The sequence below is a fragment of the Callorhinchus milii genome, unplaced genomic scaffold (assembly GCF_018977255.1).
Source record: "Callorhinchus milii isolate IMCB2004 unplaced genomic scaffold, IMCB_Cmil_1.0 Scaffold21, whole genome shotgun sequence".
Taxonomy (NCBI): domain Eukaryota; kingdom Metazoa; phylum Chordata; class Chondrichthyes; order Chimaeriformes; family Callorhinchidae; genus Callorhinchus; species Callorhinchus milii.
The window spans coordinates 1,876,873-1,894,468 of record NW_024704762.1 but is presented as its reverse complement, the minus strand read 5'-3'; the positions used below and the strand labels follow the sequence as shown (position 1 = coordinate 1,894,468).

General features: G+C 46.5%; 1 protein-coding gene across 2 annotated transcripts in view; it reads left to right on the top strand.

Moving 5' to 3' along the window:
* Nucleotides 1–4,471: 4,471 nt before the first annotated feature.
* zfr2 (zinc finger RNA binding protein 2) overlaps nt 4,472–17,596 on the top strand; it is a 50,760-nt gene continuing 37,635 nt past the window's right edge. For both annotated transcript variants that reach the window (XM_007907984.2, XM_007907983.2), the window contains exons 1-2: nt 4,472–4,545; nt 13,637–13,715. In XM_007907984.2, the coding sequence (XP_007906175.1) occupies nt 4,509–4,545; nt 13,637–13,715 (116 nt within the window). In that variant the 5' untranslated portion in view covers nt 4,472–4,508. The remainder of the gene's footprint in view (nt 4,546–13,636; nt 13,716–17,596) is intronic.

The following is a 17,596-nucleotide window of genomic DNA, read 5'->3' as shown; positions in this document are numbered from 1 at the left end:
CTCCATGATCTATATCGGAGAATAGGTCTGTGAAGGTTACCCCTGGGACTGTCTGCATAGAGAAATATTAGTTTTTTTTCTGAAACTGTGTCAATATACAGCATTGAGTGAATCACAAAGTAATATTCTGTGAAGCCCTATGAGACATGTAAACGATGTGATAAGGCACTATGTCAAACGGAAGAATGATTATTATTATTATCTGTTGTTTGATACAGAATAAACAATTGAAAAATCTTTGTTTTAGGCCGTTGGTGGTACCTTGTTGTGTGGCCAATCTGCATTTGTCTACAAATACACAGTCGCTACACTTGACAGCAATTCTCTGAGAGAGGGCCTTTGATGTGTTTCGATGATGAAGGTACTGTGAGGTAACGTAAAGCGTATCATAATGATTTTTGTTTTCTGGTGTAATTCTGTGAGTTTGCACTAAGTGGAGCCCCACAGCACAAACAATGGAAGAGATTGGTGCTGATGTGGTGATTGTCAGCAGTTTCCCTGATAGAAGAAAAATGTAGCTGATTATTTTATTGTAATAAATTCTACTCGATGGATTAAATACGATTAGCATATCTGGACTTTTACTAAACTCTATTAAATGATAATCCTTTCATTTGATATAATAACAATCCTTACATTTGGTATAGCGCGTTTCACATCAAACCGCTTCACAGGATTTACTGTAAACTGAAGTAAATGTGTATTTTGTAGGTGAATGCAGCAGGAAATTTATACACAGCAATGTCTCACAAATAGCTATGAAATACAGTCACTACATTTCACCCGATGTGAAATATATACATTAACAAATTGCACGTATATATAGGACCTTTCAAGTCACAAGGACTGAACAGTGGAGGGTTTACGTGAGCTGGGGCTTGGGATTCGAGAGGAGTGGGGGCCAAGGGGTGAGGATGGGAAGATGACCGAACAGTGGTCAAAGAGATGGACCTTAAGGGAGGCGAGGGAAGGGGCTAGGCGAAGGGACTCTGAGATGGAGGATGGGGATAGAAAGGCTGAAGGCCCGACTGTTAACAGTGGAGTGGGCAGGGTGGGGGAAATGAAGCAGGCCAGTAGCTGCTGAGTGGAGGGAATGGATAGGTAGATAGGGTTTTAAAAGATCAAAGAGGTAGGGTGAGGCAAGACCACAGAGGGATTTAAGTGAGAACAAGGATCTCAAACTCGATCCACCGGGGGATGGGGCACCAGTGGAGCCAGGCGAGGATGTGGTTAATCGGCTCATGGAGCCCGGTGCAGGAGAAGACATGAGTGACAGAATTGTGATTGGTGGGTAACTTGTGGAGGGAAGAGCAGTGAGTTAGCATAGTAAAGCCTGGACATGATATAAGCATGGATCAAAAACAGAAGTCTCTGGGAACACTCAGCAGTCAGGCGCATCTTCTGCTTTCCCAGCGACTACTGTTTTTTGGGGGATTTCCAGCATCTGCAGTATTTTGTGTTTTGCTTATATAAGCTTGGGTAAGGTCTCATCAAGCCAAGGGAAGTGGTAGTGGCAGAGTTGTATTGTATAAAATTCTGTGAAGCGTTTTGAAACGTCTCGACAATGTAATATGTCGCTATATAAAGTGCAAGGATTATTATAACAATTTTGTTGTATTATAATCATAATATAATAATAATCCTTGCATTTAATATAATGCCTTATCATGTCTTCGAGACATCACAAAGCGCTTCGCAGAATATAATGTGAAGGCAAATGACTGTATATTTGTGGATGAAACATGGCAACCAATTGCGCATGGCAGTGTCCCACAAACGGTCATGGATTGAGTTAAAACATTTTTTTTAAGGGATCATTACCCCCAGAAAGCAATCCATCAATTGATTAACAGTCGGGTTCCTACTTACTGCTAGTGGCATATGAAGTAAGGAAACTTGCCTAAAGTTTGACCCAGATCCTGTCACTTGGGAGTCGAGTGCTCTAACCACTAAGCTACAGGACTCCACATTATTATATGCCCCATCTCACACCTAGTACTGCTGAAACCCCGATCCACATCTTTGTCACCTCCCTTCTTGATTTTGGAATGCACTCCTTACTGGTCAACTAATGCAAAACTCCACCACTTGATCAGAGGTATGTAAATATTCAAATGGAATTGGAAATCTAGACTCTAGAATAATACTTTAGGATTCACCAAGACAGTAGAACAAGGCAACACAAATTTGAAGTTGCAAAAGGTAATTTGCAAAGGATACCAGGAAGTATATCTTTACCCAAAGGATAACAGGTTCCCAGGAAGGGAGGACGAGGTCAGAACTCTGGGATTCGTTTAAAAACAGCTTGATGCTGTGATGAGGTGATGGTAGGACGGGTGTTCTGGAAAGATGAAATCAAACAACCACAGAGCCTTCTTTGTCCAAAACAATCTTGTGATCGCAAATCACAAATTAAATCGCTCTTTGACATTTACAAACTTAAAGGGCTACTGTATTGAAGGATTTATTAATGTTCAAAGAATAAATGGAGCTTGTAGGGTACCAACCGTTCTCTGGAAATGTTTCTCTGTGAGAAATGAGAGAGAGAGAAACAATGGCAAGACCGTGTAAGCAATGCCTGCAGAAAGAGAGAGCAGAGAAAACTATCAGCAAATGTCCTTGTTTCTTTTAAGAGCCAGGCTTAAATCAATATAGAAAAGGATTTGGTGTCCTCGCCTCCAGACGATTACTGTCATGACGGATTGTCTGTCGGTCATCAAGTCCTGAATGAGAGCTAACTTTCTCCAGTTGAATGTCAGCAAGAGACCCTCCTGCTTGGCTCCCATCAGCACTGCCACCACTTGATCCCTGACAGTATCACCACCCATGGGGAAACTTGGTGTCTTGTTTGACCGTCAACTGTCCTTTCTACACTACATCTGCAACATTACCCATTCTGTTGTCCCCCACCTCTGCAACATTGTCCGGCTCCACCACTGCCTCTCCCCTCAGGCCGAGATACTCATCCACACATTCATCACATCCAGGCTCAACTACGCTAACTTCTTGCTTGTTGGTCTTCCTAACTCTTCCTTCCACAAGTTGCAAATTATTCAGACCCCTGAAGCTTGTGTCCTCTCCCGCACCAAGCTCCATGACCATATCATTCCCAGCCTCGACTGGCTTCACTGGCTCCCCATCCCTCAGAGTCCAGAATTCAAAATCTTTGTCCTTGCCTTCAAAGCCCTTCCCAACCTTGCTTCTCCCTACCCCTGTGACCTGCTAACTGCATACAAACGTGTCCTCTTCCTCCGCTCAGCGGGCTCCGGCCTGCTCCATGGACCCCACTTGGCCTTCCCCAACATCGGTGGTCGGGCATTCAGCCTTTCCGCCCCCATTCTTACAAACTCCAACCCATGGTGCCTTTGCTTTGAGACGTCTCGAAGACATGTTAAAGCGGTATATCAAATACAAGGATTATTATATCAAATTCAAGAATTATGATTATGACTATTTTACTATTATTAACTCTCTACCTCGGGTTCAAATCCCTGACTTTGGGACATCCTTCCAATGTGAAAGGCGTTGTTGGTTGTTATTCTGGTGTGTGGGTTGTTGTTGTTCCGTTGTGTGGGTTGTTGTTGTGGTGTGTGGGTTGTTGTTGTGGTGTGTGTGGGTGGTGGTGGGTGTTGTTGTTGTTGTGGTGTGTGTGGGTGGTGGTTGTTGTTGTGGTGGTGGTGTGAGGGTTGTTGTTGTGGTGTGTGTGGTGGTTGTTGTTGTTGTGGTAGTGTGTGTTTGTGAGGGTTGTTGTTGTGATGGTTGTTGTGGTGGTGTGTGTGAGGGTTGTTGTGGTGGTGGTGGTTGTTGTTGTGGTGGTTGTTGTTGTTGTTGTGTGTGAGGGTTGTTGTTGTGGTGTAGGTTGTTGTTGTGGTGGTGTTGTTATGTTGTTGTTGTTGTTGTTGGGGTGTAGGTTGTTGTTGTGGTGGTGTTGTTATGTTGTTGTTGTTGTGGTTGTTGTTGTTGTGGTGGTTGTTGTTGTGGTGGTGGTGTGTGTGTGTGGGGTTGTTGTTGTTGTGGTGGTTGTTGTTGTGGTGGTTGTTGTTGTTGTGGTGGTGTGTGTGAGGGTTGTTGTGGTGGTGGTGGTTGTTGTTGTGGTGGTGTGTGTGTGAGGGTTGTTGTGGTGGTGGTGGTTGTTGTTGTGGTGGTGTGTGTGTGTGAGGGTTGTTGTTGTTGTTGTTGTGGTGGTGGTTGTTGTTGTGGTGGTGTGTGTGTGAGGGTTGTTGTGGTGGTGGTTGTTGTTGTTGTTGTGGTGGTGTGTGTGTGAGGGTTGTTGTGGTGGTTGTTGTTGTGGTGGTGTGTGTGAGGGTTGTTGTGGTGGTGTGTGTGTGTGTGAGGGTTGTTGTTGTTGTTGTGGTGGGGGTGGGGGTGTAATGGAGTGCACCTCGTGCTTCGGGACCAAATGTTGATTTAAATTTGGCGCGCTGGGAGGCGGGACCGCCCTTTGCGCAGGCGCAGTTGACCGGCGGCAGTGCGCAGGCGCTGGAGGCGCGCGGGCCGAGTGGGAGCCGATGATTCCTATATGTCCCCTCGTCTCCTTCACATACGGTGAGTAGCCCTTCACCCCGTCCGCCCGCCCGCCCGGGACACCGCACACCCGGCCACCGCTGAAGGAAAGGCCGAGGCCCGACACTGGGCCCGCCCCTTCTCCCCGTTACCCCTGGCCTCCGTGCAGGCCCCGCTCCCGCTCACCGGGAGCCTATCCCGGATCATTCCCCCCCATCTCCCTCCCCCCTCCTCCTCCTCACCCCTCGCCCCATCTCCTCGCCCCCTCCTCCTCACCCCTCTCCCCCTCCACCTCCTCACCCCTCGCCCCCATCTCCTCGCCCCTCTCCTCACCCCTCGTCCTCACCCCTCCCCCCTTCGCCCCCTCCACTTCCCCCCTGGCCCCTCCTCCTCCACCTATGCCCACCCCCAACCCCTCCTCCTCGCCCTCTGTTGCCCCCCCCCCGTTGCCCCCCCTCCTCCCCCGTTGCCCCCCCCATTGTCCACCTCGCCACCCCCTCCTCCCCCTTCAACCCCTCACCCCCCAACCCCTCACCTCTTGCCCCCCTTCTTCCCCTTTTTTCAGGTATTGGAAACAGCCACTGAAAGTCTGGCAGCGGCTCCGGCTGATTGACATTTCATTATTAAATATTTTATTATTTATTGTTAAATAAATATTGATGTATCACCCACAAAATACACAGTCAATACACCATTCATTCTGTGTATATACTGTGTATATATTCTGTGAAGCGCTTTGAAACGTCTCAACGATGTGATAAGGCACTATATCAAATGCAAGGATTATTATTTCATTACTCCTGTTATTTACCATCTAGTTTCATTGTCAGAATAGAAATGACAACCTTTGCATTTCAGCACAAGGTTCCTGTCTCAGACATCTAAATGGTCCGAGCACTGTGCAGTCGCTGTATGTTTTGTAGGTGAACCCAGCAGCCAGTTTGTTCCACAACAAATGCCCCACAAAAGTGAATGAGCAATTTTATCTGGGTGTTAATTGTAGGGGGCAATTGTCGGCCGTCACATTGGGAGAAATTCCCTTCTCTCTATGGATTGTATTGTTGGATCTTTCAACTCCATTGGCTTCCTGTCAGCTTCACTCTTGTACTTAAACCCCTTTGTGCCTTGGCACCCACCCTATCTCTCCAACCTGCTCGCTCTCTACACCACTAGCTGCTGCCTCAGCTCGACTGGCTCCGGCCTCCTCCTTGTCCCCCAGACCCTGTGCATCACCATCAGCGGCCGTGCTTTCAACCACTACCCCCCAAAGCTGTGGAAGACTCTCCCTCAATCCCTTCACCTTTCCCCATTTTCTTGAAGACCTTCCTCTTCTTTCCCCTGACTCGGCATCGGGCTCCTCCACCGTTAAGTGCTCAGAGACGCCGTCCAGCGTGAAAGGCACTATATAAGTGCAAGCTGTTGTTGTTAACTCCTGTAGCTCAGTGGTTAGAGCACTCGCTTTGCAAGTGAGAGACCTGAGTTCAATTCCAGACAGAGGGCGAAACCTTGGGCAAGTTTCCTTACTCCACACAGAGCCTAATAATAATCCCTCCAAAACCAAAAACAATAATAAATTGGTCATTTTCACTCTATGACTGTTTGTGGGACATTGCTGTGAGCGATTGGCTGCTGCGTTCGCCCACAAATATACAGTCAATTCACTTTACAGTGTGTTCTGTGAAGCGCTTTGGGACGTCCTCCCGACGTGAAAAGCGCTATGTCAAATGCAAGGATTATTATTATTATTAACTCCTATGTGAACAGGCACCTGTCGTAATCTTTGCTTTTGGTGCAGCTCCTATCATGTCAATGTCTCAAGATACTTACTTAAATACTTCATGACCCTGAACTAGTTTTTTTTTGAAAAAGTTAGATTGCTGTAATGGGAAGACAGTAAATTGGATTATTTGGAAGGAAGAGATCAAATAGGTCAAACGGCCTTTTTTATCCAAACCAAACTTATGCAGTGCCTTGTAGGCAATTGCAATGGCCAGTGTACATCACACATCTCAGTGTACCACAAACAGTCATGCAGTGAATGATTAAAATTAGAATGATCTAATACTGAAATCATCCTAAATTGCCCTGAGTGAGGGGCACTATATAATTGCAAGTTGTTTTTGGGCCAATCTCACTGTCAGTCCGCTTGTGCACTACCATGTAACTTTATAACACAGACCAATAGCTCAACGGCCAAGTTATGAAATAGTTGCCACTAACATCCCTGCTTTGCAAAGTGACACGAGGAGTGCTTTCTGTACATATATGAACATATAATAATATAATATTACAATGGGCAGGAAGTGCTGTTAGTGGTGACCTGTGTACCTGCAATTTGGCCATTTTTTTAGCCATTTGGAGTATAAATACTGGCAGAGACTGGTTTTTGTGAGGGACCTGTTTCTGTGCTTTGCATTCTTTCTAAATCTTTGTAAGGATTCAGGGGCAAAACAACATTCATGTCATGCCCTTCAAGGAGGGTAGTGTCTTGGAGTGCAGTAATAGCTGTCATGTGCTTGTGCTCGCTTTGTAAGTGGACAAATAGATGATTAGAGCCACACAGCTAGCTGTGAGATGAATTATTATCTTTTCCTGGAGAAATGGGCAGGACACCGAGAAAAACTGACTTCGTTTTCCAAGTAGTGTACCAGGATCTTTAACGTCCATCTGCGTTCTCGGTTTAAGGTCGCGTTCGAATGACAGCACATCTGACATTGTACTGGAATGTCAGCATAAACTATCAGTTCTAAGTCTTGACTTGGGGCTTGACTCAACCTCTGTTCCATAAGGGACTGTGCTATGAACTGAACTAAGGTGAAATAGCTGCGGAATGGGATCGGATTAGGTGACTTTTGCGGAGGAGCTAGCACCAGCATAGAGACAATTGGCTGAGTAATTCCTCAATATGTTGTCATTTCTATTACTTCAAAGAGTTTGCATCATAACAAATATTTAATCTATTTTGTCATTTATTAACTGCTCAATTTGTCCTGTAGCTCAGTGGTTAGAGCATTCGCTTTGTAAGCAAGAGACCTGAGTTCAATTCCAGGCAGAGCGCGAAACCTTGGGCAAGTTTCCTTACTCCACACATTAATAATCCCTCCAAAAAAACAAAAACCAATAATAAATTGGTCATTTTCAATCTACGACTGTTTGTGGGACATTGCTGTGCGCAATTGGCTGCCGCGTTCGCCCACAAATATACAGTCAATTCACTTTACAGTGTGTTCTGTGAAGCACTTTGGGACATCCTCCCGACGTGAAAAGCGCTATATCAAATGCAAGAATTATTATTATTATCACATTGCAACCGCAGGTTAGTCTTTGTACACAGTTGAGTCTAACCATCTATAAAAATATTTTAATGTATTCCTGTAGTTTATGAATTTAGATAAGAGTTTCTGCAAATAAATGGAGATTATGAATTTAAAATACTAGTTTTACAGTAATATTTGAACACATACTTTTTTTCTCCTTTAATAGTTGCTTATCTTGATTCAGAGGACCTGGGTTTGATTCCCGGGCAGGGCGAAACCTTAGGCAAGTTTCCTTTCTCCACACACCTCTGTTTACCTAGTAATAAGTAGGAACCCAACTGTTAGTCGATTGACAGATCACTTTCCGGGGGTAATGAACCCTTAAAAAAAATATTTTTTTGTACACTCAATCCATGACCTTTGTGGGACACTACTGTGTGCAATTGGCTGCCACATTTCACCCACAAAAAATACAGTTAATTCACTATATAACAATAGCCTTTCACATCAGGACAACGTTCCAAGGTGCTGGACAGTCAGGGATTTGAACTTGAACAGTATATTGTATGAAGCTCTTTGAGAAGTCTCAGTTATGTGAGGCACTACATCAAATGCAAGGATTATTATTATTTATCAATTATTTGAAGCCATTTTTGCAATTAGTTTAAGTTTTGTGGTTTTTAAAAAAAGGAAATGGACTCTTCCCTTTACAGTCATTACTGTTTTATCAAAAGAAGTGTCCTGTGTAATGTGAGATTACATTACTATTGTAGCTGTATCTTCAATTGATTTTTTTGTCAACGAGAAATATGCTTAACAGATTGCAATTTAATTCTGATGAGTATTATGACCTGGTCAATATTTATCCCTAATCCAAATTTACTCTAGAAATTCACATCACTATAGGTTGACTACTCATTATTTGTGGGACTTGCTGGTGCAGACTGTTTACTGTGTTTGCTGCATAATATTCTATATTAATACAAGTTTATTTTACAGAATAATCTTGAGTTGAATGATTAATTTAGATCTCCCCCCATTCTTATGATTCAGGTGGGTGTTAAGAGAATTCCCCACCTCTCTTGGCAGTGATTTCAAAGAAAGGGGAGTTTTTCTCCATATTTATATTTAAATGTATATCACTGGTTTATGTTCCTTCATTCAAATTCAAATCAATGGGTTAGTCACCCAACTGTTTAGCGATACAGTGCAAATTAGCTCCCACGTTTATCCCACATTCACTTCATTTGTAATTAATTGCTTTCTGTGAAACGCATTGAAATATTTCTTATATATATAGAGGTCTGTTTTAATGTTAGTCTGACTGGAAGAAAGTGTGCAGTGGTGTCCCCCAAGGATCAGTATTGGGACCACTGCTGTTTTTGAACTATATACATGACTTGGAGTTGGATATAGGAAGTACAATTTCCTAGTTTTCAGATGATATTAAGCTAGGAAAAGTGGTAAACAGTGAGAAGGATAGTAGCAGACAATGGACATAGCAAACTGATAAAATGGGTAGACATGTGGCAGATGAAGTTCAATGTGGAGAAATGTGAAGTGATGCATTTTGTGAGGAAGAATGAGGAGCGGCAATATAAGCTGATAGTACAATCTTAAAGGGGGTGAAGGAACAGAAAGACCTGGGGGTACATATAAGTAAATGTTTGAAGGTGGCCGGACAGGCAGATAAAGCTGTTAAAAAGCATACAGGATACTAGGCTTTATAAATAGGGGCATAGAATACAAAAGTCAGGAAGTTTTGATGAACCTTTATAAAACACTGCTTAGGCCTCAGTTATAGACTGTGTTCAATTCTGGGCCCCACACTTTAGGAAGGATGTCCAGGCATTGGAGAAGATGCAAAGGAGATTTACCAGGATGGTACCAGGAATGAGGGCCTTCAGTTATCAGGAGAGGCTAGAGAAGCGAGGGTTATTCTCTTTGAAGCAGAGCAGCTTAAGAGGAGACTTAATAGAAGTTTTCAAAATGATGCAGGGATTGGATCTGGAACATTGCCTGAAAGAGTGGTGGAAGCTGATTCGATAACAGCTTTTAAGAGAGAAGTAGATAATTATTTGGGGAGAACAAGTTTGCAGAGCTATGGGGAGACAACGTGGGAGTGAGATTGATTTGGAAGCTCTTTTCAAAGAGCCAGCACAGACATGATGGGTTGAATGGCCTCCTTCTGTGCTGTATTATTCTATGATTCTATAAATTAAATAGTTTTTTTTAAGAAAAGGCTATTGATGCTTTCTGTATACATTAACATGGTTCTGATTACTTCCTTTATCTCTATGGGAGTCATTCATGTGTGTGTATTGTTGGTATCTGAATTTATGAGTGTGTGTATATGAATTTGTATGTATGTATATTCTGTGACCACTTTAAGATGTCTCAAAGATATAAGGCGCTATATCAAATGCAAGCATTATTATTATTACATAGTATACAATAAGCACAACTTGCATTTATATAGCGCCCTGCACACAGGATAACATCTCAAAGAGCTTCACAAGGAGCTTCTCCATAGATGTTGCCTGACCTGCTGACTGTTCCTAGCGACTTCTGTTTTTGTTTTCACAATGATGGGGATGGATGCCGAGCAAGGGGGAAGGGGGAGGTGACCATAGGCACGGTTGAAGAGCTAAGTTTTAAGGCAGGAATTAATGAATGTTATGGAGGGATAGAGGGAGTTCCAGATGTTTGGGGTGTATATTTGATAACGCACAGACTGTATATACTGGAAAAAGCCATGAATGACCATTTTTAGAAACGTAGAAATAATAATCCTTGCATTTGATATGGTACCTTATCATGTCTTCCAAGACATCTCAAAGCGTCTTGAAGATGTATAACGTGAATTGACTGCTTATTTTGTGGGTGAAATGCGGCAGCTAATTGCTCACAGCAGTGTCCCGCACAGTTATCTAGTGCAGGCATTTCGGCCTATCAAGCTTACACCAGCCCACAGAGCAGGGATGCTGCTACAATCCCACTCCCCATATGCCTGTCCACTCCCCTGTTGAAGTCTACAATGGAATCCGCCTCCACCAGGCTACTCGGCAGAGCGTTCCATGTCCCAAGTACTCTCTTGAGTGAAAAAAATCTTCTAATTTTCCCTTTAACTCTTCTTCTGGCAATCTTATATCTGTTTCCCCTAGTTACTACCCAATCAGTGGAAATAATTTCTCTTTATTTACCCTAACCAAAATCTCTCATGATTTTTTACACCTCAGTCAGATTTCCCCTCAATACCCACTGTAAAGTTTATACAGTTCTCTTTTCCAAGGAAATCAGACCCAGTTTCTCCAATCTCTCCTCATAACTGTAGGCCTTCATCCTCAGAATCATTGTTGTAAACATACTCTGAAACCTCTCAAAAGCCTTAACATCCTTCCTAAAGTGAGGTGCCAGAACTTGACGCAATAATCCAGTTGTGGCCTAACCAATGATTTATGCAAATTTAGCATGAATTCTGTACTTTTATACTTGGTGCCGCTATGTATGAAACACAGCAAACTATAAGTCTTTTTCATAGCCCTTGTCACTTGCATTGTCAGTTTCAATTATCGCCACGTTTCCACCAATTCCAAGCGCCCTTAGTTTCCTCATCAATCTTTGTGCTGTGCAGCTTGTTATCAAATCCTTTTGGAAGTCCAGATGAACAACATCCATAGCATTGCCCTGATCTACATTTGCAAATACTCCCTCAATTCAGGTCAAACATGATCTGCACTTCACTACTCCATGCTGACTGTCCCTGATTATCTAATCTGAGTATTTGCTAACCTCGTCCCATATTATTGCCTCCAAAAGCTTACCCACAACTGACAAGGCTAACTGGCCTATCTATCTGTCTTATCCCTGGCACCTTTATTAAAAAGAGGCACCACACCTCAACTACCTCCTCTCTCGTTTCCCTCAATCTGAGATGAATCCCATTGGGGTCCTGTGATTTCTCATTTTTTAGTAGTAACTTTTTTAGTATAGTTACCTTTTTGATCTTGATCCACAATAGTTATTCCTCATTCCCCTTTTAACTGTATTGTGGGAGTATGTATCTCCTGGTGAAAGCTGAGGCTTTATCTGGGATTGTTGGCCAGACCACAGGGAAGAAACTTCCTTCTCTTTTTGAATGGTGTCATGGGATCTTTGACGTCCATTTGAACAGATAGATGAGATCTCAGTTAAACATTTATCTGAAGGACAGTACCTCAAACAATGTAGCATGCCCCAGCACTGAACTGGAGTGTCACGCTAGGCTGTGTTCCTAAAATCTTGAGGAAGGGCTTAAACTCATCACTTTTTTAACTCAGAGATGAGAATGCTACTATGCTACTCACTGAGCCAGGCTGACTGACACCTATACCTAAAACCATAGAATTATTGAAATTTACAGCGCAGATGGGAGTCCATTCAGCCCATGTACTGGCTAGATATCTGTGACAGTTTATATCTGTGTGGGAGGGATATCCAAGTTTGTGTATGTATGTGTCTACATTACTGTATATATGTACGTACACTTGTGTATATATACAGTATATTATAATAATATAATAATCCTTGTGTTTGATACAGCGCCTTTTCACGTCTTTGAGACGTCTCAAAGCACTTCACAGAATATACTGTAGATTGACTGTATATTTCGTGGGTGAAACGTGGCAGCCAATTGAGCACAGCAGTGTCCCACAAACAGTTGTGGATTGAGTGACCAATTTATTAAATTTTTTTAAGGAAATCACCATTCCTGATAACTCATCATCGAGGCCTTTCCCTTTGGAGTGATGAGTTATCAGGAAAAATCCAGCCACCGTGTGCTTTTATCTCAGCCTTTATACTTAACTCCTTCCAGTGATCCACACACTCGGATATAGACTGCATTCTGCTTTACATTTTATTTCAAATCACTTTGTTCACATATTCTGTGTCTTCTTACCCACATCCTCTTCCAGAAATTGCAAAATTGACCACCTGGCCAATGAATCTCTTCACAATGGCTATTAGTGAGTTGGAGGGATAATCCTTGCTCTTGATCTAGCGCTTTATGTCATTGATTTACTGTAAAGTGTAGTCACTGTGTATCTTGTGGGCAAAACGCGGAAAGCCAGTTTGTGCACAGCAACGTCCCATAAACAGCCATGGAGTGAGTGGCCAATTTTATTTTGCGGATTTCTTGGCCAGGACACCGGGCAAGAGAAAGTGCCTTATTTTTTTGAATTGTGCTGTGGGATCTTTTACATCCACCTGAACAGGCAGAAGGGACCTCGGTTTAATGTTGAATCTGAAGGACGAGATTGTGCGTGTGTATGGATATATATCCATATCTACACGCGGCCGACTTACAAATGGTGCCCCCCCACCCCATGATGGTTCAGCTTTTCTGCCCTGACACCTCGGCCTCTTCCGTTGCCTCCTCCAAGGCCTGTCATGACCTTCCTCTCTGATCGTGCTTCCCGCCGCCCGCCCGCCCGCCCTCCACCCCTCTTTGTTCCAACGCCCCAGCTCCGGTGCCAACCCTGAACTGTCCAGCTTCGAGGGACATCCTTATCCTTCTGACGCGAAAGGGCGCCCGTGCACATGTAGTTTGGTGGTCGTCGTATGTACTAAGCGTGTACCTCCACATGGGCGTACATGCGGCATCGGGCTCCGACACTGTGAGCGCTCGGCGAGGCCGCCTGGCGTGAGTGAAGGGAGCGGCGCAGAACGCAAGCCGCTGTGTGTGCACATCCGTGTGCAGTGCTGCGTGTGTGTGTGTGTGTGTGTACACGGTGTGTGTGTGTGTGTGTGTACGTGAGGATACAGACGGTGTGTGACGGGGACTGTGTGTTGTGCTAATAAAGTTGTGTGTGTTCTCTCCCTGTCACGTGACGCAGTGCCCGGCCGGTTGGGCGAAGACGCCAAGATGGCGGCGAGTAACTACTACGGATTCGCGCATGGCGGCGCCCAGTACAGGTACCGGGGCCCGCGGGGCGGGGCGGCGCGGCGCGGCGGCGCGGGGTTCGGGGGGTGGGGGGTGAAGCCGGCGAGGCCCCGCAGAGACTGAGAATGAACGCGGGCTGAGCGGGGGCCCCGCTACCCGGCCGGCCGGCCCGGCTGTGTGAATGAATCGGTGGGAGCCCCCACCTCCCCGGGAAAGGGGGTGTCGGGGGGGGGCAGAGGGAGAGGGGGGCGGGAGAGACCGGTCAAAATGGCGACCGCTGGCGATGGGTTTGGGCCCGGGACTGGTCTGGGCGCCGCAGGGCCGGTCCTCGGCACCCGATCCCCGCCCCCGGGAGTCGTTGCTTTTTGATTCTGGCCCAATTTGGCCGCCGGACTGAGGTGACCGGGGGTCCCGGTGTGAGGTGCAGGCAATCGGGGGGGGAGGCGGGGTGTGGGGGGGGGGGAGAGAGAGAGAGACACCATCTGCCTTTCCCAAGTCCAGCGGACTCCAGGTCCGGGCTCCGCAGCGGCAGATAACGGTGCGTTGGTACCGGCCGCGGGGATGGGCATCATTGCATTCCGGCAGCGCCGAGGATGTCAATTTTCTCTCTTGTAACTGCGAATAATAATGCAATTGGTCTCTGACTGCACCTGATCCCCTACTTTATATGTATGTTTTTTTTTAAAAATTGTCAGTAAGTATAATTATTATACACGCACATATATAATATATGTGTATGTTATATTAGTATCATATATAATATATGCGGTGCTTTGGCACCCGGGTGGTACCGTTTCGCAGTGAGACGTTGGGACTCGTTAGTCGTTTAATATTTTACTTGGTTTGTCGGGTTTATCTGCTTGTGAAAGCTCTGTCGTTCGTGTCAATTATGACAGTTGTGTATGTGGGGATGGTAGGAATGAGCCTTCCTCTCTTTTTTTTAACAAATCTGTGTATTAAATCAAATTACATGAGTTTGTGTACCAAATAGCTGTGGGGGGGCGGGGGAATCAGTGCAAGTCTGTTGATTCTAGTTCATCTTGAGGACTTTTAATCTACTGATTCATTTCAAGAGATTTTTGTGGTTAGTTGCATATCTGGCTTACACAAAAACCCATCAGTGTGTCATTCATTGCTGCGCTTGCTCACAGACACTCCACTTTACACTACGTGCTTAGGGATGTCCTGTCGATGTGAAAGGCTCTATGCCAAATGCAGGGATTATTATCACAATGCTTAAACCTCCAAACCTGAAACTGAGAGTTTCACACTTGTCTTGTCTGCTGTACAAATTCTCCGCAGGGGGTTCCACTTGCTTATCTCATCTTATTAGTAGTAGTGATATTAATAATCCTTTCATTTCATGCAGAGTCTTTCACATATGTTGACATCTCAAAGTGCTTCACAATAGTTACTGGGAAGTGCAGTGACTCTGTATTTTTAGATGAACATGGCAGCCAATTTGTGCATATCAATGTCCCACAAACAGCCTTGAAGTGAATGACAACAACAACAACAACAAGATTCCATTTATAAAGCGCCTTTCACGTCAGGAGGACGTCCCAAGGCGCTGCACAGTTGGGTCATGACCCGAGCAGGGGGGAAATGGTCAGGGTGAGGGGAGGGAAGGGAGGGAACGAGGAGGGGGGAAATGGTCAGGGTAAGGGGAGGGAAGGGAGGGAGCGAGGAGGGGGAAGAGAGTCGAGAGGGGAGCTGAAGGCTCGGTCAAAGAGAAAGGTTTTGAGACCGGCCTTGAAGGAGGAAAGGGAGGAAGCGGCGAAGGCACTGGGGGATGGAGTTCCAGAGCCTGGGGCTGAGAGGCTGAAGGCCCGACCACCGATGGTAGGGCGGTTGGGGCGGGGGACGTGGAGCAGACCGGAGCCAGAGGAACGGAGGGTACGGGCAGGTAGGTAGGGGGATAGTAGGTTGGAGAGGTAGGAGGGAGCAAGGCCGTGAATGGCCTTGTAGGTGAGGATGAGGATCTTGAAATCAATCCTCTGGGGGATGGGGAGCCAGTGGAGGCGAGCGAGGGTGGGAGTGATGTGGTCCCGAAGCCTGGTGCGGGACAGTACACGAGCTGCAGAGTTCTGAATGACCTGCAGCTTGTGGAGGGAGGTGGCGGGAAGGCCGGCGAGGAGAGAGTTCCCATAGTCCAGCCTTGAGGTGACAAAGGCGTGAACCAGGGTTTCAGCAGCGTGAGGGGTGAGGTAGTGCCGTAGTCTGGCGATGTTCCGGAGGTGATGGAAGGCGGTGCCAGTTGTGGTGCGGATGTGAGGGAGAAAGGACAGCTCAGGGTCGAACAAAACGCCGAGGTTCCTGACTGGCTTTGAGAGGTGGAGAGTGCAGCCTTGGATGCTGATGGTGTCAGCGCCTGAGGTGCGGAGGCGCTGACGTGAGCCAATCAGGAGGGCCTCGGTTTTTCGCACGTTGAGCTGAAGAAAGTTGTCTCTCGTCCAGGACTCGATGTCGGACAGGCAGGCTGTCAGGACATCGGTGGTCGTGGAGTTGAGAGTAGAGGAGGAAAGGTAGAGTTGGGTGTCATCCGCATACATGTGGAAGTTAACTCCATGTCTGCGGATGATGTCACCAAGGGGGAGCATATAGAGGGTGAAGAGGAGGGGACCGAGGACAGAGCCCTGAGGGACACCACATGAGACAGTGCGGGGGGTGGAGGAGAAGCCATTCGTCGAGACGAAATGAAGACGGTGAGAAAGGTACGACCTAAACCATTCAAGGACAGTGCCTTGAAGGTTGAGGTGGGAGGACAAGCGGTGGAGTAGGATAGCGTGGTCGACCGTATCGAATGCTGCCGATAGGTCGAGGAGGACGAGGAGACAGAGGGAGCCCTGGTCACAGATGGTCAGGATATCATTGGTGACCTTGACCAGGGCAGTTTCTGTGCTATGGGCAGCACGGAAACCTGACTGAAGGGGTTCGAAAAGAGAATGGGTGGAAAGGAAAGAGCGCAGTTGGGAGGCGACAACTCTTTCCAAGACCTTGGAGAGAAAGGGGAGGTTGGAGATGGGCCGGTAGCTTGATAGCTGCGACGCATCAAGGGAGGGTTTTTTCAGGGTGGGCGTGATGATGGCAGTTTTTAATGGAATGGGGACAGAGCCAGAGGAGAGGGACAGGTTGATGATGTCAGTGATATGTGGGGCAAGAAAGTGGAGCTGGGAGATAAGGAGTGGAGTGGGGATGGGGTCAAGGGAGCAGGTGGTTGGTTTTAGGGATAGGATGAGTTCAGTGACAGAGGGTGGGGAAACGGGTACGAAGGTGTGTAGGGGAGGATGGGTAGGAGTCGGAGTGTGGGAGGGAAGGGGTGGGTGGTGGGTGGAAGTTGGAGGGGAAGTGACCGCGGAGCGGATTCCCTTGATCTTGGATTCAAGGAAATCCAGCATCTCCTCGCAGTGAAGGTTGGAGGAGATGACCTGCGCGGGGTGGCGGGGGGACGGAGGAGTCGGGTTGTGGTGGAAAACAGTAGCCTGGGGTTGTTCTTCGCCTCCAGGATTATCCTGGAGTAGAAGGACGACTTGGCCGAGGCTAGAGTGGAGCGGTAAATTTTGAGGAGGTCCAGCCAGATTTGTCGGTGGACCGTTAGGCCAGATTTGACACAGGTGCGTTCAGCAGCCCGCACCTGGCTTTTCAGTGAGCGGAGGTGGGTGGTGTACCAGGGGGAGGAGCGGGAGTAGGAGACAGTGCGGGAAGTGATGGGGGCAAGAGTATCGAGTGTGGAGGAGAGGGTATTGTGGAGGAGGGAGAGAGGAGAAGAGGGGTCGGTGAGGGTTGAAGGCCAGAGGGAGAGGAGTTCAGAGGACTCCAAGGCATCGGTTAGGGATTGTGGGGGTAACTTCTTCCAAGGGCGGTAGAAGATGGTGGTGGGTCTGGTGGAGGTGGGGAGGGGGGTGGAGGTGGT